The 25,020-nt window shown below is 45.8% G+C and overlaps 1 protein-coding gene across 1 annotated transcript in view; it reads right to left on the bottom strand.

The window, feature by feature from the left end:
* Positions 1–8,892: 8,892 nt before the first annotated feature.
* The window catches only part of CMTM3 (CKLF like MARVEL transmembrane domain containing 3), a 29,553-nt gene continuing 13,425 nt past the window's right edge, over positions 8,893–25,020 (bottom strand). Inside the window, exons 2-5 of the mRNA XM_044659436.1 lie at positions 14,783–14,938; positions 11,710–11,805; positions 9,244–9,364; positions 8,893–8,921 (exon numbers count right to left, since the gene is read on the bottom strand). Of these exons, the coding sequence (XP_044515371.1) occupies positions 8,893–8,921; positions 9,244–9,364; positions 11,710–11,805; positions 14,783–14,938 (402 nt within the window). The remainder of the gene's footprint in view (positions 8,922–9,243; positions 9,365–11,709; positions 11,806–14,782; positions 14,939–25,020) is intronic.

Consider the following 25,020-nt stretch of genomic DNA (forward strand, 5'->3'; position numbering starts at 1 on the left):
TTATTATCTCTATGATTTGTGTCAGTAGCAGAGTAGGAAAAGTGTGTGACTTTGGTCCTGTTTTGATTACCTCCTCCTTGGCAACCCCATTTTGCCATTTCTTCCTCTCTCATTAGAAACAAAAAGAGGCCTTGAAATTAAACTATTGAGTTGTGATGGCCACTACCGCTGCTTTCTCCAGACCTTATTCATAGTATTATCTGAAAGAAAGAAAGTGACATTAAATAGAGAGTGACTGAGGTTGGTTGGTAATCACTACTTAAAAGCAGGATTAAGTGAAATTACTTTTGGACTCTTGGTAGGTGTATTGGTCCATTTGTTCTAAATACTCTATTAGCACTTGAATATAGTGCCAGAATCTGGATTTTCTGTCATTCAAAGACTTCTTTTTGCTTTATTAAAAACAAAAGGACCTAGGGAAAATATATCTCTATGTACTCAATATTAATAACTCACATTTTGATACTGTAGATTCCTGATGCAGGAGATGTAGAAAGAAATGAGCTGATTTCATACTCTGACCTTACTATTTACTTTCTCTTATTTTGGGCAAATTACTTCCCTGCTGTGAACCTAAGTTTTTTCATCTGTAAAATGAGGGAGTAGGATTAGATTGCCTCTAAGGTCTCTTCTAGCTCTAAATCTATGATCCTCCAATTAAAAAAAAACAAAAAAACTTTCCTTAGGACAACTCAGCAAGCTAAGATAGTTATTACCATCCCTTTTATTTGATGAGGAAATTGAGACCAAGAGAGAAGGGATGGGCCTTCCCCAAGATCCTGGTGCCTGGCAGGACATCCCAAGTGCTTCATAACTGTTCTGTCTTTCGGTTGACAATTGGAGCTAGGCTTGGAACTCAAGGCTTTTGCCTCAGCTCACTTTCTCTGCACTCCAGCTTGCTGCCTCTACTTCAGGTTACTAACCTTTCTGTCTGTCCGTGCAGGGGCTCTTAGAAGCTAGAACAGGGAGACCAGTAGGGAAGAACTGGCTTGACTCTTGTCTGTAGGATCAGGTTCCAGGTAAACTTGTACCAGCAGAACTTAGGATGGTCACACTTAGCTACACTGCCTGAACTAGGGTTTTGTGGCAGTAAAAGGATTCCAGGTAAAATTCCATTGTGGCGTCAGAAAACTCTGCTGTAACTAACGGCCATTGGCCAATCCCCCGTTTGAAATGTTCCTGTGTAATTACTGCTTACCTATAACATCGTTCTGCTCAAACAGTATGTTTTTGCAGAACTGATCAACCTTAAGTGGGATGTGGGCAACTAGGTGGCACAGTGGATAGAGTGCCAGGTTGGAGATGGGGGGACCTGGGTTCAAATCTGGCCTCAGACTCTTCCTAGCTCTGTGATCCTGGGTAAGTCATTTAACTCCAATTGCCTAATTCCTGCCACTTTTCTGTCTTAAAATGGCTACTAAGTCAGAAGGTAAGAATTAAAAAAAACACTCTGCAAAAACCCTTGTCTACACAAGACAGTTATTAACAGGCCACAACCATTACCAGATTGGGTACCCGCACATTTTAGAAGAGTATTATCAGGATTGACTTTCTGTGCCTTTTTTGAATGCTTTAAAGGCCACTTTAAATCTAAGACTGAATTGCTCTAACCTTCCTTTTATAAGACTTCTCAGTAAGGTTCACATTGTTGGAATTGTAAAAATTGCCTCACTGAGAGAATGTGACCAAAGGGACTAAAATACTTACATTTCTTAGAAACTGCCTTAGAAAGTTGTCCACATATACTAAGTATTTTAATTTGTAAAAACTATGAATACTATGCTCATATTTTAAATCTGGGAGTTTAGACAACAAACTTAATTTGCTTGAATGATTTATTGGGATTGGATAGTAAAGGAGTATACCTTATTTAATTCTTCTCGTTACTAGCTTTCTTTTCTTTTTTTTTTTTAGATTGGAGAATTGGATTCAATTCTCCTTCCTTCCCTCTCAATTTGGATATGATTTCTGAACCAGTGGGTAGCTATCTACATTAAAAAATAACTATATAGTGTATGGATTTTATGATCATGTTTTGATCATTGTTTATACTTCTTTGATGGGAAGTATACCTTATGTGCATATCATTTGCTAGCTCAACATTCTTTGTATGATACTATGTGTAAGTTGGCTGTGTGTTATAGACAAAGGTCAGGGAATCCTGAAATGTCGGTATGATAGCCCTATTTTCTAGATTCTGCTTAAAGAAAACAATGGGTTATCAGACATACTAAAATTCTCATCATGAAGAATAAAGAGGACCTAATTTGTAATTAGGGCTGGTTCCCAAAGTTTTTCCTGTTGTTAACCTTACTGAAAATATGAGAGGATAAATGAAATGATACATGAATGTTTTTTGGTGGGGGAGGTAGGGAAGAGGATATGGGGTTTTTCTTAAATCTAGCAACAGCAAAATCTTACTGGTTTAGGGAGAGGGAAATAGGTTTTAGGAACTAAAGTGCTTCCTAGGCAGTGGCCCTCGTGTTAAGTAACCCCAAAGAAATGGTACTCTAACTCTTGCTGGAAATGAGAAGCTCAGATTAAGGAGAAGAAGAGGTACTTTTAATCCTAATGGCCATGCAAAGAACCAATTCTCTACGTCTGCTTTCTTCACTTTTCTGCTTTGATTTTGCCTCCTTTATCTTTGCATAAATGCATTCCAAAAGTGACTTTTGTCACTTTTTTGATGTGACAGCAGTGAATGATCAGTGCTTAAAAATGTCAACTGGTCAATCCAAAGCCAGTGGTGGGGGCCATGCTTTACACGGGGAAGAAAGACGGCCGTAGCAGCCTCCCCCAAACGAGGTCCCAGCCCAACTTGAATGGGGCCACATCGGAACCTTGTGATTGCTGATTCTCACCACTGTTGCTCTGTAATCTTCGTCTTGTTCCAAAGAGGTCATTGTCTCTTTCTTGTTTCAGACTGTGACCCTTTATGAAATGCATTTTCAAATCCTCCCCTTTGTTGAAAATAAAGTTCTTTGTACACCAGGGAGGGAATCAGGCCTGTTATCATCTACATTATGTCCAATTGGGCCCAATTTTTCCTCTAAATAAAATGGTAGGAAGTGAAACTATTTGTATATGTTGAGGTTTAGAAGGGTTCAGGAACCCAAGACAAAAATAAAAAATATTTATTACTCATTGTGTTTTGATTTGAAAATTTGATAACTGTTCTGTCTTTTCATGTTTTTTAAACAAATATAAAGTAACTACTTCACCTTTGGTGCCTTCCAAGTTGTCGGTAAGCACTTGTTAATCATGAAGATGCAAGAGATGTAAATTTATTGTCAGTAAACACTATTTTTGTAGCATGGTTCTATGATCTTGTCTTTTTAATATTGCTTTCAGTGATGCCAATTGTAATATTTAACCAATTTTCCTTTTGTGAACTAGTTAGCTGATTTGCCCCTCCTTTTCCCCCTCCATTGGTTTGAAAGGACTGGCCCCTTTCCTTGCTTCCTCCCAGGTTCCTTTCCTCATTTTGTTTAAGCAAGACTGAGAGTAAGACCATTTTTACATGCAACACTTGTTTATCACTCTAATTCTATTTCTTGTTTGGAAATGTTTTTGGAATCCATACATAGAGCTATTCTTCCTATTTATGTGCTTATAACATGTGTTATGTCATATTCCTAAATATGTGCTTATATTAAATCAACAAAAGTTCATTTTATAATAGAAGAGGAAAATCTAGCCAGGCTCTCCTTATCTATTTCTTGCTGGGGGATCAAGATTCTCACTTGAGTAAATCATGCTAGGGAGTGGTGGTATTTGAACTACTTATTTTCCTGAGTCCAATCTGGCCCTTTTCATCTCCATAGCCTACTTAAAATCATAGAAGGTTACATCTGAGGGAGAAGCATAGAGTCATCTAGTCTAAGGCCCTCATTTTATAGAGGAGGGAAAAACCAAGTCTTAAAGGGTTGCTTTATTAAGGTAATGGAAAGAACAGAGCCCACAGGCCTTGCCTGATCTTGATAGTGAATGAGTTCTCTATCACTGCTAGGAGGCGAGTGGTGGTGACAAATGAACACTGAATGATGACTTGTCAGCGTATTTCATTGTAAAGCAATCCATCTTTAGGGCAAAGTTGACTTAAATGACTTCTAAGGCCTTTTCCAGACTCAGGATTCTATGAAATAACTTGTCCAAGATCATATAGCAAAAGCTAGGAATCGATTGCATTTCTGACTTTACCAAGCTTTCCCCACCCGATGAGAAAAGTACAGGTGACCAACTAGAGCTTCTAACATACTATTTGGAGTAAAATTCTATTTCTGTTTTTAGATTGTCATTTTATGCCATGGAAGGGTCTAGTGGCTCCCTTTAAGTTTCTAGATAAAATAAATTATCATAGAGATGACTTGCTGGAGAATCCTTTTTTTCCTCTTCTCTGTGGGGCCTTTGAAATGTCTGGCCAATGAAAAATAGTCTTAGTGATCTGGCCAAGTCACTGTAAAAAAGAAAAACACTAATGATTTCAGAAACATCACATGATTTTAGACTAAAATTTTAAAATGTTTCCTCAAGCCTCCCACTTTATTTTTCTTTTTTGAGGGGTATAAGAAAGGTAAGGGTCAAAGTTAGTTGTAGGTATTTTACAGCAAGTGAAGTGTCAAGTCAAATGGTAAACTTACTGTCATACTTTTCCAACAGCTACTTACCCCAGTTTAAGCCAGTGATATTTTTTTCCCTATACTATTAGAAATACTATTAACTGGATCAAAATTAACCTTGATGTAGTTTCTGTTTCCTGTAACTGATGTATTTCTTTCTCTGGACACTTTAAAGGTATAACCATTCCACATTTCCATTCATTTTATGAACTTGATTTTTTGCGTATAACCTTGTATAGGTTGTATTTGGGTTTTTTTGGTCTTATAACTGAAATGGAAGGATTGTAATTTCATAATGGTGATGTTATAAAAAGCGAATTCACATTTACTTTTGATTCTGATTGTTTAAAAATGGTGTTTTGCTTGTTATATGTTTTTTAAAAGGGCACAATATGAAGGGTTTTTTTGTAATTTCCCGATTTCAAATGAAGTATTATGTTTATTGATTTTTTTTTTGCTCCCCCACCCACATTTTTACTCTCTTCATTTTGATATACTAAGATGCCGAAAAACTTCACAAGTTTTCATGGTCCTTGTCTTGATCGTTTTCATAGTGGTAAAATCTGTATTTTTGTATGTAAGGGGAGATGATTTTCTGAACACTAATCTCTGATAAATATTGTACGAAATTGTTGTGAAGGATTTCTTGTTGAATAAAATGGATATGGCTAAACAAACTAATGATTTTTTTTTCTCTCCTTTTAATCAACCCTCTGACCTGACCTTCCATAAAAGGTATAAGCTCATTTCCTGTAACTGAATGTCTGTTTGATGCTTGGAAAACTAAAATAACTTGACTAAACTGACACTTCTCTTTAGGAGGAAAACAGGCAAGTTGGAGTTTACCTAGATGCTCTTATTTCAGGCGGTCATCACGTGGCCCATAGAACCCCATACTGTTGGGTGATGTGGACCATCGTACTGTTATTGTATTGTTAGAAGACCTCAATTTGAATTCTGGTTCTCAGTAACCCAGGAACTTTGGACAAGTCACTTCTTTTTGAGCTTTACTTTTATCCGTTAATATTGGGGGAGTTGGGCTAGAGGGATCTCTGAGGCCTAACTCAAAGATTCTGGGATTCTGAAGATACATACTGCAGAAAGTACAATTCTTTTGAGGTCCCGACCAACCATATTGATTAAAGTTGATCAATAGGTAATCACTGCGGTTCACAAATCACATGCAACTCTCGTAACAAACAAGTTTTTAATTTCTCTTTTGGAATACCTTATTGTGTTAGACACGGCAGGGAAGATGGTGGTCATGGCTCTTGGCTTATGGTGGTGGCACAGATTAATGGTGCACACACTAGTAGCATATGGTCAATATGACTGCAAGTGTGGCTAAGACGTCCCAGACAGGAACTTTGTTGTGAGGATCCCTGGGATATGGAATTTGGGGAGTCTTTGATTGATTGACATAGTATCCCATGGGCTGACGAGTGGAAATGGATTTGTAAGCTTTACAGGTTATGCCAGTTGTCAGAACAGTGTGATGTAGTCAGATAACTAGCCTTTGTTAAGTATGTATTATGGATCAGGCAGTGTGCTCCATGCTGGGGCTGCAAATAAGGGTAAAAATATCTCCACTCTCAAGGAGTTCATAGTCTAATCATGGGAGAGCCAAAGATCATGCACAAGGAAGACAGATGCAGGACAAACTGGAGGTAGTCTTAGTGAGAAGACACAAAGACTCAGGAGAACTAGGAAGCTGACTTCTGAAGGAAACCATGAGGAAGGAGAGTCCCAGGTGTAGAAGAAAGCCAGCAAAATCCTTGGACTCAGGAGATGGAGCGTCTCATTCATGGAACAGCAGGGAGACCAGGGCCCGTGGATGGAAAAGTATGTGGAGGGAATAAGGTGTAAGAACGCTGCAAAGGTGGGAAGGGGCCAGGATGAAGGGCTTTGAGCACCAGACAGAAGGCTTTCTATTTGATCTTGGAGACAATGGGGGGACACTTGGATTTATTCAGTGGAGGTGAAGGAAGGGGAGGGTTGGCATGGCCAGATTCACACTTTAGGAAGATCATTTTGGCAAATGAGTGAAAGATGAACTGGAGGGGAAGAGCTCCCAGCAGGCTACTGTAATAGTCCGGGCCTCTGTTTGATTTGAAGTCCCGTCTAGCACGAAATCCTAGGATTTCATCATGATGGGCCTTTGGCACCAGCCTAAAGGCTAAGGCAGGAAGTGATGCGTCACATAGGACAGAGCGTGGCATCTTGGAATAGGACTAAACTGGATATGTGAAGTATGTTCTTTGGTGGAGAGTGTGAATTTTGAATACTTTTTAAATGTAACTGGTTAAAATGTACACTGGCCAGAAATTCAGAAAAGTAGAAAAATGAGTTTGTATAGTCATGTTATTCCAGAACCCACTATCAGTTCCAGGCAGGATTTGTCCTTGGGAAGCAAAGGGAATACACTTGCTTTTCAGAGATGGGGAGGGAACACTCATATCCGTCTGTCTGTCTCCATGGAGATGTCCATTCTCCGGCACCACCAAGGAGTGAGTCACTGTGGTTTAATCCGGCTCGGCTTTAGGAGTGGTACATGACATGCAGGACAAGTGAAGCTTTACAGATCGAAGGCACTTAAACATTCATATGGGTTCTCAGGTCACAGCAAATGCCATTTACTTAAGGGATTGCTTTTGTAGAGTGCAAAGCTTTTAGGCTTACGTTTTATATAAAAATGTCTTAAAAGATGGTAACTCCTCGTTTGAGAGAGATACCTTCATGATCACAGTTTCCTGAAATGATTCAAGATGGGCCTTCTCACGGTGGAGAAAGTCATTGGCCACGCCGGAGTTGGCCCAGTTCTTTGGTCTTGGACGCCCCGGAGTGCCCCTAGCCTGCTAGAGGGCACCCATTCGGAACAAGAGTTCAGCTTCCCTTAGCTGGCTGCGGATTGTCTTTCCCCTGAGTTTCAGTTTCTTTATCTGCCAAGTGGGGATCCTTCTACTTACACCACCTCACTTAGGCTGTGGGGAGGAAAACCTCAAAGCCCTAAAGAAATGCAGCCCTTGTTCTGTGTATTCATCCCCTTGTCTCTGAGGTCCCTCCTAGCCCTCTGGTCTCTGCTGGTCTTTGCTAGTTGAAAGTCTGTTTTGAACAGGGCTGGGGGGGGGGGGTGTTCAAGAATGGCCGCTCCCTCCCTCAGGCGGGTTGATTAAAACACATCCTAGCTACCTTCACAAGTGGAATTAGGTGTGTTTGTACAGATCCCAGTAGGGTGAGGAGGACCCACTCTGAAATGCAAGATGTCAGAATGGTCCTTGTGTACCAAGAACACAGAGAAAAGAGCTTTAACCAGATTCTTGGAGAGACCCTATTTTTCAGAATGTCAAAGGCCTCAAGTGGGTGTTGCCTCAAAATCGGGGGTGGGGATACATGTGTGTGGGCACATGCATGTGTGTGTGCATTCGTATTCGTGAGGGGAGGGAGAGAAGGGGGGGACAGATGGGCGGAGAGACAGAGAAGGAGTGAGGAAGGGGAGGGGGAAGAGAGAAAGAGAGAAATGGAGACAGACAGGGAGAGAGACAGAGATGTAGCCTAGCTTGTGGCACATTGTAGGTGCTTCCTAAATGTTATTTACTGACAGGTCAGGGGGAAGACCAGACCTGTGGCTTCTTCCTTGGAAGCTGCTCACTAATGCAGATGAGCAACACACAGTGCTTGGAGGCTCTGAGAAGTGGATTGATTTGTCATTGATCAAGCATGGGTTAAAGGCAGGTGAAGGCCTAAGGCACAAAGGGGATCTTTTTGAGGAGAGGCACCTCCCTGGGCGTCGGGCCTGTCCTCTGGGCCCAGGTCCTTCCTCTGGCTTTTACTGACAGAAAATGGAGCTCTCCTGGGTCACTGGGGCCTTGGTAAAGTAACGCTGCCTGTGCCAGAGGGGAGCCTGCCGGGCACACATCTCTTTTCCACGTGGTATAAAATGCTTGGTAGGCACCGAGGTAGCGAGCCTTCCGGCGGCCCCCGAGTGCAGGGCTGTTCTCATCCCTCTCTGACACACAGGTCTAAATGGCTCAGTGGTTTCTGGAGAGCTCTTGGCGTAAAGGGAGTTCTCCATGGTTCTAAGTCTGACATTCGAGATGGCAGCTTCAGCTCTGCTAAACAGAGTAACAGGAAACCTGATGCGGGAGAGAACCAGGCACGGGGAAGCGCCCACCCAAGACTGCCCTGCCTGGTCAGGAAGTGTCTGGAGGGGAGCGGAAGGAGTTGGGAGTCGGGTGGCTCGAGCAGGCGGGCTGGGCGGCTGGCCGGCCGGCCGTCAGTCGGAATCGGAATTGGAGTCTTCCTCTGAAATGGAAAGGAAAACTTTTGAGTCAGCGAGGTGGGGGAGGCTCCTCTTGGGGCCCGTCTCTGGGAGCCCCAGTTCTGCCCCTAGAGTGGTGCTTCGGCCCTCGGGTGCCGAGCTAAAGGTCAGCCCGCGGAGGACAGCAGGCCGAGCTTCTGCCAAGCCCTCTGCGCTGGGCCTGAGCAGACTTGCTGCGGGTGTCCGTGGCCCGACACGGCGGTATCCCCATCCCCGATGGAGCTGATGGAGGCGCGGGCTGGGCGTCCTAGAACCCGAGCATCGGGCTCAAAGCTTAGGCCCAGCACACGGGTGGGGTCCCCCTACCTTCCGACTTTTCGGCTTCGGGGTCACCGGCAGCATTTCCTTGCTTGAGAAACCCGGACAGGTCGTTAAAGATCACGTAGAAGTCAAAGGCATACACGATGGTGGCGAAGAAGCCAAATACCTGGAGGACACAAGAGCCGCGTCACAGAGGCCGTCCAGCCTGCCTTCACAGAGGAGGAACGGAGGCCCCACCCTGGACGGAGACACGGAGCCCTTCCTGAGGGTCCACTGTGGGAAAGGCCAAGGACCAAGGCCGGCCAGCAGGCCTCCCTCCCCAGGATGGAACGAGGAGGCCATAGGCAGGCCAAAGTGGGCCCAATCTCAGAGGGAAGCTGGAGGAGACCCCAGAGAGGCTTCTAGGAGATGAGGGGACTGGAGCAAGGACTGGAAGGAAGCAGGAGAAGCTGGGAGGAAGGGATGAGGAGGGAAAGGCAGCATCTGGGCCTGAGAACAGCCAGTAAAAAGGATCAGACAGGAGATGGCATGCCCTTTCGGAGAAACAAAAGAAGCCGGGTCTGTAAAAGGAGGAAGGGACCATTTGGGAAAGGCTTTGAATGCCAAACAAAAGATTGTATTGTTGATCCTGGGGGAGGGTGGGGGGATATGGACCTTCCCAAAGAGGGGAGTGACCTGGCCTGCCCTGCCCTTAAAGAAGATCATTTTGACTGAAGTAGCGGAAGTAGGGAGAGCCCAGTGACAGGCAAAGCCCAAGGAGCGGCAATGGCCACTGTTCAGGTCCAAGAGGATGCAGGCCTCTGCCAAGGTGAGAAGGGATAGTAGGAAGTGGGAGGTGGCACAGAAGATAAAGTGCCAGGCCCAGTCCCAAGGATCTGGGTTCAAATGTAGCCTCAGACACTTCCTGGCAGTGTGACCTTGGACAAGTCACTTAACCCCCTTTCCCTAGCCCCTGCCCTTCTGGCTTAAACATGTCCCTAAGACAGAAAATAAAGACTTTGTTAAAAGGTAGGAAGCCGACTTGATAACAGACTGGACAAGGGGGTGGAGGTGAAGCACCCAGCATCACCCCTAGCTTAGAGCCATATCCTCTTCCAGACACAGAACGGATGGACTCCAAAGAGAGACTGAAGCCTGCTCTTTTCTCATTATTCTTGCTGCTTTTTTTTAAACAACATGGCTCATGTGGACCTATGTTTTGCATGACTTCCTATGGATAATGAGTATCCTATTTCTTGCCTTCTCTGTGAATGGGGGCAGAGGATTTGGAACTGAAAATTAAAATTAAAAAAACCAGTAAGTGCAGTCAGGAAGAGGGAAAGGTTTTGGGGTAAAGATTATGGGGCCATTGTGGGGTATGTCGAATTTAGGCTGTCAGTGGGCCATCTATGACTACTGAGTATTGGTTCTAAGGCTAGGTAGTGGTAAGAGCTAGGCCATGGGGGTGAAGTGATTTTCTCAGGGTCACACACCCAGCTGGGAAGTGTCTGTGGCCACATTTGAACCCAGGACCTCCCATGTCTAGACCTGGCTCTTCATCTCCTGAGCCCTATTATTTAAATTTATATTTCACTCCAGGTTCCCATCTTCCCCTGCCATCAGTACCTGTTCGATTCCCTCTGCATTTCCCATCCTGCATCTCAGAAGGCCCCGTGCTGCTGGGGCATGGAGGGGCCCAGCTATGTCAGGAGACCACCAGTAGGAAAGGACCAGCCTAGAGGAGTGCCTCGAAGCTCCTCACCAGGAGGCCGACCACCAGGAGATTTTTCCCCCAAAGATTTTCTAGGGCATCAAAAGATTTCCTCTGTGTTGGCGGGAGGAACCCCCTAATAAAAGCAGGCGTCTTGGGAAGACTCCTAAATTCGGGGCTCAGCCAGCTGCCCAGAACCCCCTGTGCCCATGCATGCTGCTCTTCCGAGGATCGTCTAACATGGGAAATGAGACGCCTGTGTCTGGGGCAGAGAGAAGGGTCACTGGGAAAATGTTCAAATGGAATGGGACAGACTAAGATGAAAAGGGGCCGCTGGGTGGTGCAGGGGATAGAGCGAGGGGCCTGGATACGGGAGGACCTGGGTTCAAATGGGACCCGAGACTCTTACTAGCTGGGTGACCCTGGGCAAGTCCCTTCACCCCATTTGCCTCGCTCTAATCCTAGAGCTGTTCCTGGGTTTTAGAGATGGCTCTATGTGCCCTTGGCCGGCAGAACAGTGGTAAAATGTTCAAACGAACCTTAAATAATGGGATGATCAAAGGCTTAACCCACAAAGCACTTAACCCGCATTCTTTCCTGGGATCCCCCCAACCCTTCGAGGGATAGCTAAGTACAGCTACATCCTTATACAGAGAAGAATCCAGAGTGAGGAGGTGACTCCTATGGGGTCCCTCAGCCAATAAGCGGGACTCACACTCTGCTCTCTTGACTCCTCGCCGGGGGTCGTGGGGGCATGGAAGCGCCCAGACAGAACCTCCCCATTTCTACCCCCCCCCCCATCCCTGCTCTCCACGACTTACTCCAGCGGCTTTGGAAGCTCCATCCGAATACTTGGAGATGGCCGTGATGGAGATGGCAAAGTAGATGATGGCCGCCGTGATACAGCGAAGAAAGTCCTGGAAGAGAGCACGAGAAAGTCATCCGAGAAGCCGGCGGGGAGACGGGCCTGGAGCGGCATGGGAAGCCCAGCGGAGGGCCCTCCTCCGAGGACAAGGACCAGCCGGGCGCCCTTCTCTCCCCTTCTCTGTTCCCTCTGGAGCCTGCTAGAGTCCTGCTAGGGAGACCTCGCCAGGGTCCCCGGGCCCTGAACAAGGGAACCCCAGAGCCCAGGGGGACATGGGGCACTCGTCACGGGCAGGGGGCTCCCTTTGGAGGAAGGGAAGTGGGTCGTGATGGAAGGGACGTGGGAAAGGATGTTTCGCAAACAAGGGAGCTCGAATTTGGTTCGGAGCCTTCTCTGGGTGGGGCTGCATCTGCCGGTCTTTCAGTGGCTGGCTAGGCCGTCCCCCGAGGAGGGAAGATGGACTGTCTCGGGACAGCCAGCTGCCCTTTTAGACACTTTAAGTGCCGAGGAAACGCTTCCTGAGATCCGATCCAAATCTAACTGCTTGGCCCTGCTCTCCCCCTCCCCCCAGTCCTGGTTTTGCCCTGCGGGGCCACCACGGGCAAGTTTATTCCTTTTTCCACCGGCGGAGAGCATCGCGTTCCCCGGAATCTCGCCTCCCAGCCGCGACGCTCTTTCCCTTCCTTTACCTTAGAGGACTTGGACCCGAGATCCTTCCAAGAAAGTGCTTTGTAGGCCCGAAAGCTGGGCTGGAGAAATGGGGTTTTCTGGGGTTCGTGTGAATAGAAATGTTCGCTATGAAAAGGACTAGAAATGTTAAGAGGAATATTAATGTCCATTTTCCTGCTCGGACCAGGAGCCCGCAAAAGGTCTCCTCAGGGCTGGACTAGGGCGGAGTGGCTCGGGCAAGGCTTCCCCAGAGAGGACATGTAGGCCCGAGCCCAGTCCGGAGGAAGGCTAGGCTGGGGGAGAGAGCGAGGCGCCTGGGGGGCTGGGACGAGGCCGGCGCCCTCCTCTTTCCCAGGAACGTCAGGAAGATCCGAGGGCGCTGTGGCCGGGCGGGGGCCTTCCTTGGACGCCGCCGGCCCCTCTCACTAGCCTGCGTGTGTGTAGAGGTTCGCTGTCGTTCACAAGCAGTTTATTATATTCCGTAGCATCTAGGCATGGGTGTTTGCACACACAAACCAAACCCCGCTTCCCTCCAAAAGCCTCGCATTCTCAGAGCAATCGGCCCGGGCCCGGGATCCGCTTCGGCCAGGGGCGACCCCTGGTGGTCAAAAAGGGGAACGACGTCCTCTGCATTTTCCTTGCCCTGTCTTAGGGTAGCAGCGAGGGCAAAGCGCTGCGGTGGGAGCCTCCGGGCCACCAGCGACCAAACCGCGGTGGAGTGGGGAGGCGAGGCAGAGTTAACACGACACCTCCGTATTAGGATTGGTCATTGTGAAGAATATGGCCTCTGGCCCCACTTGTTGGAGTCTCAAATAAATGGAAATGGGAGCACAAATATAATAATAATAATAATAATAATAACAATAATAATAATAATGATGATGATGATGATGATGATGATGATAATATTTAAAACCCCTCCCTTGGGTAGAACTGGTACTAAGGAATGGTTCCAAGACAGAAGAGTGGGAAGGGCTGGGTAAGGGGGGGAAGTGATTTATCCATGGCCACACAGCAAAGAGGGGTCCGAGGTCAAATTTGAACCCAGGGCCTCTGTGTCCAGATCGGCTAATTGGCCACCTAGCTGCCTTTGCCAAGCCAATTATAATGGCTTATTCCCTTCACCATCTGACTCCCACATCACTCTCCTCGACTCACCGCTTTCCAGCCAAACTCTCCTTCTAGAGCTCACACAGACCTCTCCATCTCCCATCTCCACACCTTTGCCTCACTTGTCAACCAAACCTGGAATACTTGGATCCTCTCACCTGGGCCTCTTGGATTTCCCTCATTTTCTTCAGGGCTCCACTCAGCTGCATCACAGCCACGAGGTCTTGGGGACGTGGGTGTGGCTACACATTGGGTGCCTTTCATATATATTTCGTTGGGAGTGACGGAGCTTCTGAGCGCCCCAACCTTATTTTTTTAGAGTCTACCTGCATAGGGATGTGTGGTCTCCCCTGGCTGGTCTGCAGGCCCCCAGAGAGCAGGAGAAATTTCCCTTTTCTCTGTGCCTTCTGCCCCAAGCACAGGGCTGGGTATGTATGGCTTAATGCGAGTGGATTGATTTGGGACCTTTAAGGTTTATAAAATGCTTTCTTGAAAACCCTGTTATGTCAGTGGTACCAGTATTATAGGAGGGAGCTGCAGGGGAGACAAAGTCCAAATAAGAAGGTCCTGGCACTCAGGAAGCACCACGTGCAGGAAGACAGTGAGATTGACTCACCAGAGTCCAGAAGCCATGGATGGGCTTGGCTGGGCAGACTCGGAATGTGGGTGTGGGGGAGGCTCTTACCCCCCTTCCCCATTCTTGTTAAGGACTCCCTAAAGCCCCCCAATACACTTTTTCACTCTCCTCAAACAGCCCTACTCATTCCTCAGGGGCTGCCTGGCCTGTCAGGTTCATCAACAAGCATTTCTTGCTTGCCAGGCCCTGCGCAAAGTCCTGGGAGGACAAAGAAAGGCAGAGATGGACCCTGCCCTTGAGATAGAGGGAATGAGTGTGGACAGAGCAGATAGGAAAAGCCTCTGAAGGGAAGGCCTGCAGAAGGGGGGTTTGAGAAGAGCCTTGAAGCCAGGAGGGAGAGCGTCCTAGGCTTGGGGGAACATGAAAGATCACTGAATTTGGAGTCAGAAGACCCAAGTCTGAATTCTAATTCTATGACCTCCTGGATTTTTGACTTGGGGGAAGGTACCCCGTCATCACAGGGCCTCCCTTTCTTTTTCTGTAAAAATAAGGGATCTGGACCAGACAATCTTGTACGGTCCCTTCCAGTCTCCTCTTTCAGCAGGCCAGTATCTCCTCCAACAGAGACCCTCGTCCCTCCTCCCTCCCCACCCTGGTGCCACCACGTGCTTACCGAGAGGGGCCAGCATATTCCTGGGATCTTCTCATTGATCTTCATGAAGTAGCCAAAGAAGAAGCAGAGGGCCAGCAGGAACTTCAAGAGGGGCACGGTCAGGAACGGTGCCGCCGTGGATGCAATGTAGCAGATAAAGATGATGAAAGACAACACCTGCCAGGGAGATGGATCTCAGCTTCTTCTAGCTTAAGGAAGAGCCGAATTAGCTTCTCTCTCTCCCTGGCTTCATGCCTCTCACACCTTCCTCTTCCGTTTCCTGCCTCCTTCCCACTTTCCCTTTGCTGAGGTGAGAAGGCAACCACCCTCGGCAACCCACTGTGATGGGGCTTAGATTATTGAAGGTCACCAAGAGTGTCTCTGCAGCAAGGCCCATCCAGATATCTGGTTCTTCCTCATCTGTATCAAAAGTCCGCATGCCCCCAAAGATCCATCAATCAAGGTCTATTAAGCACTGACTATGTGCCAAGCACAGATACAAAAAGAGCCAAAAGGAAGTCCCCATCCTCAAGGAGCGTATGATCTAGATAGAAAGGAAAGGGAAGGGACCCCTGATTGGAAAAACTCCTCCGAGGTTCTTCTCAGACTGTCGAAGATGATTTAAAAAAGGGAAAATGACAAATGATGCACAATCTGAAGAAAAACAGGCCTGTAAATGTACTGCTGATGGCTCTATGAACTGATCCAGCCATTTGGAAGGGCAATTTGGAGCTATGGCCAAAAAGTTACTAAACTAATATTATGACTTTGACCCTATGATACTACCCTGTGATGCTGTGGAGTCTCTTGGAAAACAAAAGGCCATCCCCAAGAGCAGCGAGGCTTGTACCTCAAAGAGATCAAAGAAAAAGGGAGAGGAGCCATTTGCACAGAAGTATTTAAAGCAGCTCTTTTTGTGCTGGCAAAAAACTGGAAATGAATGGAATGCCCATCCACCGGGGGATGGCTGAACACATGATATATGAGCCTAACAGACTACTGCTGTATATAAGAAATGATGCAAGGAATTGTTTCAGGGAAACCTGGGAAGAGCAGAACCAGGAGAACCATTTCTATAATAACACTGTAAAAATGATCAACTTTGAAAGATTTAAGAATTCTCATCCAAACAATGACCAACCATGATTCCAGAGGACCAATAACGATGCATTCCACCCAACTCCTAGAGGGCGAAAAGACTAAATAAGCAAAATGAGACACATTTTTGGACATGGCTCATGGGGAATCTGTTTTACTTGACTATGCATTTATACACACATGTATAAACACACATACATAGTGTATATATATATTTTAAACCCATATATTCTCTCTTAGTATCAATTTTTTTTAAACCCTTACCTTCAGTCTTGGAGTCAATACTGTGTATTGGCTCCAAGGCAGAAGAGTGGTAAGGGTAGGCAATGGGGGTCAAGTGACTTGCCCAGGGTCATGCAGCTGGGAAGTGTCTGAGGCCAGATTTGAACCTAGAACCTCCTGTCTCTAGGTCTGGCTCTCAATCCACTGAGCTACCCAGCTGGCCCCTCTTAATATCAGTTCTAAGACAGAAGAGTGGGGCAAGGGCTAGGCAATGGGGGGGCTAAAAGACTTGCCCAGGGTCACACACTTAGGAAGTGTATGAAGCCAGATGTGAACCCAGGTCCTCCCAACTCCAAGCTCTATCTACCTAGTTGCCCCTTTACAGAACACTTTAGAATTCACAATGAATTTTCCATTTTTTTCTAGAGCCAAAATATCAAAGGTAAAACAAAGAGAGAGGAACCACATGGTCAAATACAGCATCTTGTATTTAGAAACCAAAGGAAATCATCAAGAAGAACCCTTAGAACAGGGGTCGGCAACCTTTTTGGCCGTGAGAGCCATAAACACCACATTTTTTAAAATGTAATTTCGTGAGAGCCGTACAGTGCTCACAGTGCGCTCCTGTAACAGCGCCTGAAAAAAAATGGACTTTATGGCTCCTGCAGAAAGAGCCATATCTGGCCCTCAAAAGAGCCAGATATGGCTCGAGAGCTGTACATTGCCGACCCCTGCTTTAGAAGGATCTTATTAGAGCTGAAATATATCTTAGAATAGACATTCTCAAACTTTCTGATATCAGAAAATTTACACCTTTAAATATTATTCAGGACCATTTATTTAGGTGGATTATATCTATCAATATTTATAACATTAGAAACTAAAACTGATATAATTTGAAAGCATTTATTTAAAAGTAATAAACCCATTATATATTTACATAAAAAATTTGGGGGAAATAACTATTTTCCAAAACAAAAACAAACTAGAAGAGTGACATTGTTTTCTGTCAACTAATAAAACAATGTTTAAGCACCTACTCTGCAGAGAAAGATGAAAGATCTTTCAGGCAGCTCCAAAGCTAATGGGGAAAACAACAAGCAAACAACTTGGTACAATCCATCCATATAAAGGATAAACTGGAAATGCCCAATAGAGAGAAGGCCCTAGAATTAACACCATGGCCAATGGGGGGACTATGTTTTGTCTAACTATGTATATTTGTCACAGGAAGTTTTTCCTTTTTTTCCCCAGTTGGAGCTGAGGTAGGAAAACAGGAAAACAAATGCTTGTTAATTGAAAACAAAATCGAATTAAAAAGAAAAAAGTAAACACTAATTTTGAATCATTGCCAGTTATTTACCGCTCTTAACCTCTCTCTGTGGGGAAAAGGCTTGGGGAAGGATGGGGAAAAGCGTCCTGTATGGCAGTTGTCCAGATATGAGGTGATGAGACTCTGTAAAACCACCTATTTTTGCAAATCTTTCTAATGTTTGGCTTAATAGAAGCCAGCTGGATTCTAATGTTTCTGCATTCCGTCTGTTGTGATTTGTTGCTTTAGTTGAAGTATATGCAGAAAATTGTGCTTCATTCTGTAGTTGGAGAAGGGAGGAGGGCTGGATTTCTTGGGGGCAGCCAGATGGTGCGGTGGTTAGAGTGCCAGAGCCTGGACTGGGAAGATTCATCTTTGGGAGTTCAAATCTGGTCTCTGCCACCTACTGGCTGTGGGACCCTGGGCAAGTCACTTAACCCTTTTCCCCTCAGTTTCCTCTTCTGTAAAATGAGCTGGAAAAGATAAGCCGCTCCAGCCTCAAGAAAACCCCAAATGGGCCAGTAAAAGTTGGACCATGACTGAAACAACTGGAGGACAAAGCTGTATTTCAATAGGCAAATAAGGTTAATATTACTGTGAGTAATACTCTTAATAGCTAGCATTATATAATGCCTACTGTGGGCCAGGCAACCCCTCCAGGCACTTTGCAATCATTATCGCATTGGATCATCATGACAAACTTTCTACTTGGAGGACCCCACCGCTCCCCCATTCCCCTAAGGGTTGTTGAACACAAGAACTGACTGTTCCCTTCTCTGACGAGGATGCTAAGGAGAGCCTCTGTCTGCGGTCAGCAAACTCTCTCAGCCTCAGTTTCCCCCTCTGTAAAGTCACATTTGTATTGCCTGTTGCACTGGGCTATTGGCCAGATCACAGGAACACATGGATCCAGGGTCTTTGTAAGTCTCGAATACCTTAAAACATAAAAATAAATGTTGTGGTCCTCCTTAGTTTCTTCGTACCTAGGATTCCTCCTTTAATTTCCTGTGACGGAACAGAGATTGGCTTCTGTAGTTTGTTTCCTGTTATCTCCAGAGAGTGTATGATGCGGTGTGTTAAAGGATGAGTTGTGTGACCTTGGCCGAGTCCATTTCCTTACTTGCGGCTTCCACTTCCTCCTCATTTGTAGAATGAGGTCACCCGACCGTCTTTGGGGAGTCTCAACCTCCTTACATCCAGATAGTCCTCGGGGACCATTTAGGGTTACAGAAGGGGAAGTGAGACCAGAGAATCTGAGCCGGGGCTTTGGACTGCCAGGAAATGCTTCTTGCTCTGCGCGCGCTGATTCACCCTCCAGCCCAGAAGCCATCTCTGGAAGGGTACAAGGTTCTTCCCTGCATCGTCCTGGACCCGCGGACCCAGGACCCCCCTGCCCCGACGAAGGGACGAGACTCCACTCCCGGCTCCCCTTCTGTGCCCCGGAATCTGAGTCCTCTCGCCCCTTCCCAGAACCGTCCCCCTCCTTGTCCTCTCCCACCCTGGTCCAGGCACAGAGAGGGGAGCCGGGGTTCCGAGGGGATGGGAATGAGCGACCACACTTTGTACGAGAGTGTGCTGGGGGGGCGGGGCCCTGCTCCCCACCTCCGCGTGGCTTAAAGGAAAGAAGGGACTTCCAGACTCCCGGGTCACAGAGACAGAGGGGAGACACTCCTTGTCTTCAGAGAGCTTCGGGGCGGAGGGCGCGACTCGGCGCGTGATGCATTGCGGGGGCAGCCCGGAGGTTCCTCCGAGGCCCAGCGGAGGCCAGAGCCCGTGGCAGGCACAGGGACGCTTTAAGCAGGCCAGGGCAGTGTCTGACTCTCAGGGACCCCACGGCGGGCCTTCTGGACAAAGACACTGCAGGGTCTGCTCTTTCCTTTTTCAGCTCATTTGATAGATGAGGAAACTGAGGCCCAGAGGGTGGCCGGACTTTGCCAGGGCCACACTGCCAGGGAAGAGTATGAGGTCGGGCTTAGGAGGATCGGCCTTCCTGACGAGGCCCGGCGCATTCCGGTTTGTCACCTCCTGCTCTTTGGGCCGCTTCGTGGGGGGGAGGGGAGGAGGGAGGGAGGGAGGGAAGGAGGGGGCACCTTCACACCACCGCAAGTGCGCTTTAGTACACGTTGGTCTCGATCTCAAAGGCGAAAGGCCGTTATTAGCCGAGCGGTAAGACATTGAACGTCCCCGAGCCTCAGTTTACTCTTTTGTCAAACGAGGTTAATAATCATCTCAGCTCCCCGGTTCCCTCTCGGGGTGCTTGGGAGAAGAGCTTTGTCAAAGGGGAGCGAGTTCTGATTGGGGTGGTTGGGCTCCCCCTAGCGGCTAACAGAACACGACTTCAAATGCGCTGTAATAATCGGAGCATCCTGGTTTCCTCACGTCAGGCGCTGGGTCTGTCCTCAACACTGACAACGACAGACATTTATCAAGATGTGACTTAATATTTAATGACGTTCGGGGGCAGCTGGGTGGCTCAGTGGATGGAGAGCCAGGCCTAGAGAGGGGAGGTCCTGGGTTCACATCTAGCCTCAGACACTTCTAGCTGTGTGACCCTGGTCAAGTCACTTGACCCCGTTGCCTAGCCCTTTAGCAGTCTTCTGCCTTAGAACTAATATATAGTATGGATTCTAAGATGGCAAGGTAAAGGTTTAAAAAAACTTTTAATGACTTTTATTTAGCACAAGGATTGTGCCTTCCATACATCCTCATCCTGGCTTGATCTCCTTCATGATTTTGTGGGAAGAGAAGCAGGGAAAGAGAGGAGGGTTTGAGTAGAATAAAATGTCGTAGAAGAGATGAGATGGTTCTCGTCCTGCGCCACACACTTACTAGCTGTATAACCCCCCCCCCCCAATCATTAACCTGTTTGCCTCAATTCCCTCATCTGTAAAGTGAGGATCAAACAGGGTCATGTTTGTAAAGCATTTTCTGAATTGGGGGGGAAATTTTTGTTCAAATTTGTGATAAATCGAGGACAATTTGAGGAACAATTTCTTGGCCCAAATAATGGTTAGATTCTCCTTCTGGGGTATAAGAGAAGCAGGATCCAGGTGGATGAGGGAGGAACAAAAGCATTGTGGGGGTTCGGGACAAGGTAAGAAGCATTTGGCACAGCACCTCACAAAGGAGAGGTGCCTTGATGGGCTGAAGAATGGAAGGCTTAGTAGACCAGAGGGTCGGACAAACGAGTGCAAAGGATGGGAGATGGGGGCAAGGATGAAGGGGAAGTAGATGTCACTGCGGTTGTCCCCTGTGGTGGAGACCAGGGAAGGAATTTGAATAGGGTTGCCAGGTCCTTCAGCATGGAACTGGAAAGTTTTCACCAGGGGCTGAGTCTCAAGGTGTAAATAAGGACACACAAGTTCTTTCAAAATACAAGGCTGCAGGGGGTTAGCTAAGTGGCTTAGTGGAGAGAGCTCCAAGCCTAGAAGACCTGAAGTCCTAGGTTCAAATCTGTCTTAATATACTTCCTAGCTGGGTGACCCTGGCAAGTCACTTAACCCCCATTGCCTAGCCCTTATCCCTTTTCTGCCTTGGAACCAATACACAGTATTGATTCTAAGATGGAAGGTAAGAGTTTCTCCCTCATCAAAAAAAGGCTGAAAATCTCAAGCAAAGAAATGGAAGGGAAACTGCATTGATTTCTCTGCAGCTGCTGATGTCTGCATGTTTGCCAACAACAATGCTGTCTTCCAACAGCCAAGTGACTGTGTTCCAAGTGTAGGCTAATCTCCCTGAAGGAGAAGGAGAAGGGATGTAAAGAACACCTCTCCACAATCTAGGTTGTTGGGGGAAATGGAGAGCTTCTAGAGGCAATAGAAGCAAGGCTTCCATTCAGGGCGGTGAGGAGTGATCTGATGAGGAGCATCAGAAATGCCCCCAAGATGGCTAACCTGTGTGACTTGATGAATTATGGTACCCTTCAAGTAATAGGGAGCTTTGGAAGAGGGATGGATTTGAGGGGAGAGATACTGAATTCTGTTTTGGATATGTTTGAGTTTGAGAGTGATGTGGGCTGAAAAGTCCCACAAACCTGCCACATAGCTGTAAACAAACAAACAAACATGGAAACAATGACTAGTCAATGAGCATGTGGCCACCTTTCAGGTAAAACATATGTGTTGCTTAAATTTACAGTTCTGAGAAAACTCTTCACTTCAATCTTTAGGCATTCGATTTTACCACAGTGAATCACTCTGTATACAATGTTCTTCTGGCTCTGCTCCTTTCACTCTGCATCAATTCCTGGAAGTCTTTCCAGTTCACATGGAATTCCTCCAGTTCTTTATTCCTTTTAGCACAATAGTATTCCATCACCTGCATATACCACAATTTGTTCAGCCATTCCCCAATTGAATGAAGGGCATACCCTCGTTTTCCAGTTTTTTTGCTACCACAAAAAGCACGGCTATAAATATTTTTGTATAAGTCTTTTTATCTATGATCTCTTTGGGGTACAAACCCAGCAATGGTATGGCTGGATCAAAGGGCCTTTTATGGTCTTTTAGAGCTCTTTGGGCATAGTTCCAAATTGCCATCCAGAATGGTTGGATCAGTTCACAACTCCACCAACAATGCATTAATGTCCCAATTTTGCCACATCCCCTCCAACATTCATTACTGTCATGTTAGCTAATCTGCTAGGTGTGAAGGTGGTACCTCAGAGCTGTTTTAATTTGCATTTCTCTAATTATCAGAGATTTAGAACACTTTCTCATGTGCTTATTGATACTTTTGATTTCTTTATCAGAAAATTGCTATATGTCCCTTGCCCAATTTATCAATTGGGGAATGGCTTGATTTTTTTATACAACTGATTTAGCTCTTTGTATATTTGAGTAATTAGACCTCTGTCAGAATTTTTTGTTATAAAGATTTTTTCTGGGGGCAGCTGGGTAGCTCAGTGGATTAAGAGTCAGGCCTAGAGATGGGAGGTCCTAGGTTCAAATCCGGCCTCAGACACTTCCCAGCTGTGTGACCCTGGGCAAGTCACTTGACCCCCATTGCCTACCCTTACCACTCTTCCACCTAGGAGCCAATACACAGAAGTTAAGGGTTAAAAAAAAAATAAAAATAAAGATTTTTTCCCAGTTTGTGGTTTCCCTTCTGATTTTGGTTGCATTGTTCTTATTTGTAAAAAAAAAACCTTTTTAATTTAATATAATCAAAATTATTTAATTTACATTTTGTAATTTTTTTCTAACTCTTGCTTGGTTTTAAAATCTTTCTTTTCCCAGAGATGTGACAAGTATACTATTCTGTGTTCACTTAATTTACTTACAGTTTCCTTCTTTATATTCAAGTCATTCACCCATTCTGAATTTATCTTGGTGTAGGGTGTGAGATGTTGATCTAAACCTAATCTCTCCCATATTGTTTTCCAATTTTCCCAGCAGTTTTTGTCGAATAGTGGATTTTTGTCCCCAAAGTTGGGCTCTTTGGGTTTATCATACACTGTCTTGCTGATGTCACTTAGCCCAAGTCTATTCCACTGATCCTCCCTTCTGTCTCTTAGTCCGTACCATATTGTTTTGATGACCGCTGCTTTGTAGTACAGTTTAATATCTGGTACTGCTAAGCCACCTTCCTTCACATTTTTTTTTTAAATCTAACGTAATGGACTTCTGTACTAGCAGCAGTGCAGTGACCCAGGACAACTCTGAGGGATCTATGGAAAAGAACGTTACCCACATTCAGAAGAAGAACTGCAGGAGTGGAAACACAGAAGAAAAGTAACTGCTTGAACACATGGGTTGATGTGGACATGATTGGAGATGTAGACTCGAAACTACCACACCAATGCAAATATCAATAATATGGAAATAAGTCTTGATTTAACACATGTTAAAACCAGTGGAAATGCGTGTTGGCTATGGGGGGTGGGGGGGATGAAGGGGAAAATAAGAACATGAATCATGGAAAATTTTTCTAAAAAATAGAAAATAATTAAAAACAAAAAAACCTCCAAAAATCTTTAGTCATAACTTGGGTCCCTGGTTGGGGTCTCTGGACAGCTTGTACGGGGCGGGGGTGGGGTGGGGAGGGGTTTCAGTTTCCCAGACACACAGGACTAGGTTCAAAACAATTCTTAGTCTCCACAATCATTGCTTTCCTTAAGAGTCTGCGCAGAAAAAGAGCAAAATTTGACAGAAATTTTACTGAAAGCTGCCCTAGGGGGCATTTAACGTATCATTAGTTTCCCATTGACATTGCGGTTTGCTCCCCACAGTAGGCAAGCAGAGTGAATCATGGGTAAAACCACACAGCCCAAAGTGGAGCCTGGGTAAGGTGACATCAGTTCCTTGGGAACGGCGGGACAACAACCACCCAAACAAATGACCACCTTCCTTAGTAACCAAACAGGATAAAAAGCATTCTTAAAAAATCTACTACCTTACCTTACTTGCTGCTTCTTTTACTAGCAACTCTATTACTACATCCTCTTATAATAAAGCTTGTTTCCTCACCATGGAAATGGCCCGAGTCATTAATTCTTTGGGTAAGACCTAATCTCGTCCCTCCCAAATCCCCCCATCAAGAGGACTCTAGAAAATCTAGTAATAGGCACTTGGCCTTGTGGGACTGAAACCGAGGACAAAGATTGGGGTTGGCTATATAGATCTGGCAGTCATTTACCGAGAGGTAAGATGCTTAATAAGGTTCTCCATTTCCAAGATGATGGAGAATGGAGAAAGAGAAGGAAAAGAACATTTATATAATGAGAGCTGAACTGAAGATTTGAGGCTCTTCTCAAAGAAGAGATGATAGAGAGCGCCTTGGGGACTCTTAGGTAAGTGACCATCCTTTTCAAAGCCCAGGAAGAAGAGATGGGTGGTGGTAATGGGCAATTCCCTGCTCAGGGATACTAAGGCAGCTATTTGTTGATCTAATAATAGCAACAGACAGATCTGTTGTCTTCCTAGGGGACATATCCAAGACACAACAAAGGACCTTCCAAGACTTTACAAACCAGATGACAACTACCCCTTCCCGGTGACTCACACGGGCACAAATGGCGGCTCCAGATGGAAAATGAAAAAGTATTGCCAATGATTATGAAGCCTTAGGCAAGACCAGAGGGGCACAGCTTGTGTTTTCCTCATTATTACCCATTGAGGGGAAGGGATGAAGGAGAGAAAAACCAATTTGGAAAATGCACAGCTAATGAAAAAAGAGGCATCTGGGAATGGGATCTGACAAACTCCTGGCCAAAGGTGGAGTCTACTAACAAAGGTGCTAAGAATGAATTTGCCACATATCTTGAACATCTAATCAAAATAGCTTTAAAATACTCGATATGAACGAAGGAATGAGCATTTATTAAGTTCCTATTCTGTGCCAGGATCGCTTAGAAATATCCCCAAAGTTAGCTACTATAGAGAATAACTACAAAGAAGGAAGAAGAATAAATAGCTGAGATACCCAGAAATTCACAGGAAACAAGAAAGCAGCCTCAAGTGGCCTCAAGTGTCTATATATAAATGCTGAAAGTTTAGGCAACAGATGAGGAACTGCAAGTCCTAACACAAGAGGGCCAGTTTGATCTCAGAAGTATCAATAAAGCTTGGTGTGGTGGAACCCAGGAGTGACAAAGGCTGTGGAAAGGGAGGAGTATCAAATAATAATA

The sequence above is a fragment of the Gracilinanus agilis genome, chromosome 2 (genome assembly GCF_016433145.1).
Source record: "Gracilinanus agilis isolate LMUSP501 chromosome 2, AgileGrace, whole genome shotgun sequence".
NCBI lineage: Eukaryota > Metazoa > Chordata > Mammalia > Didelphimorphia > Didelphidae > Gracilinanus > Gracilinanus agilis.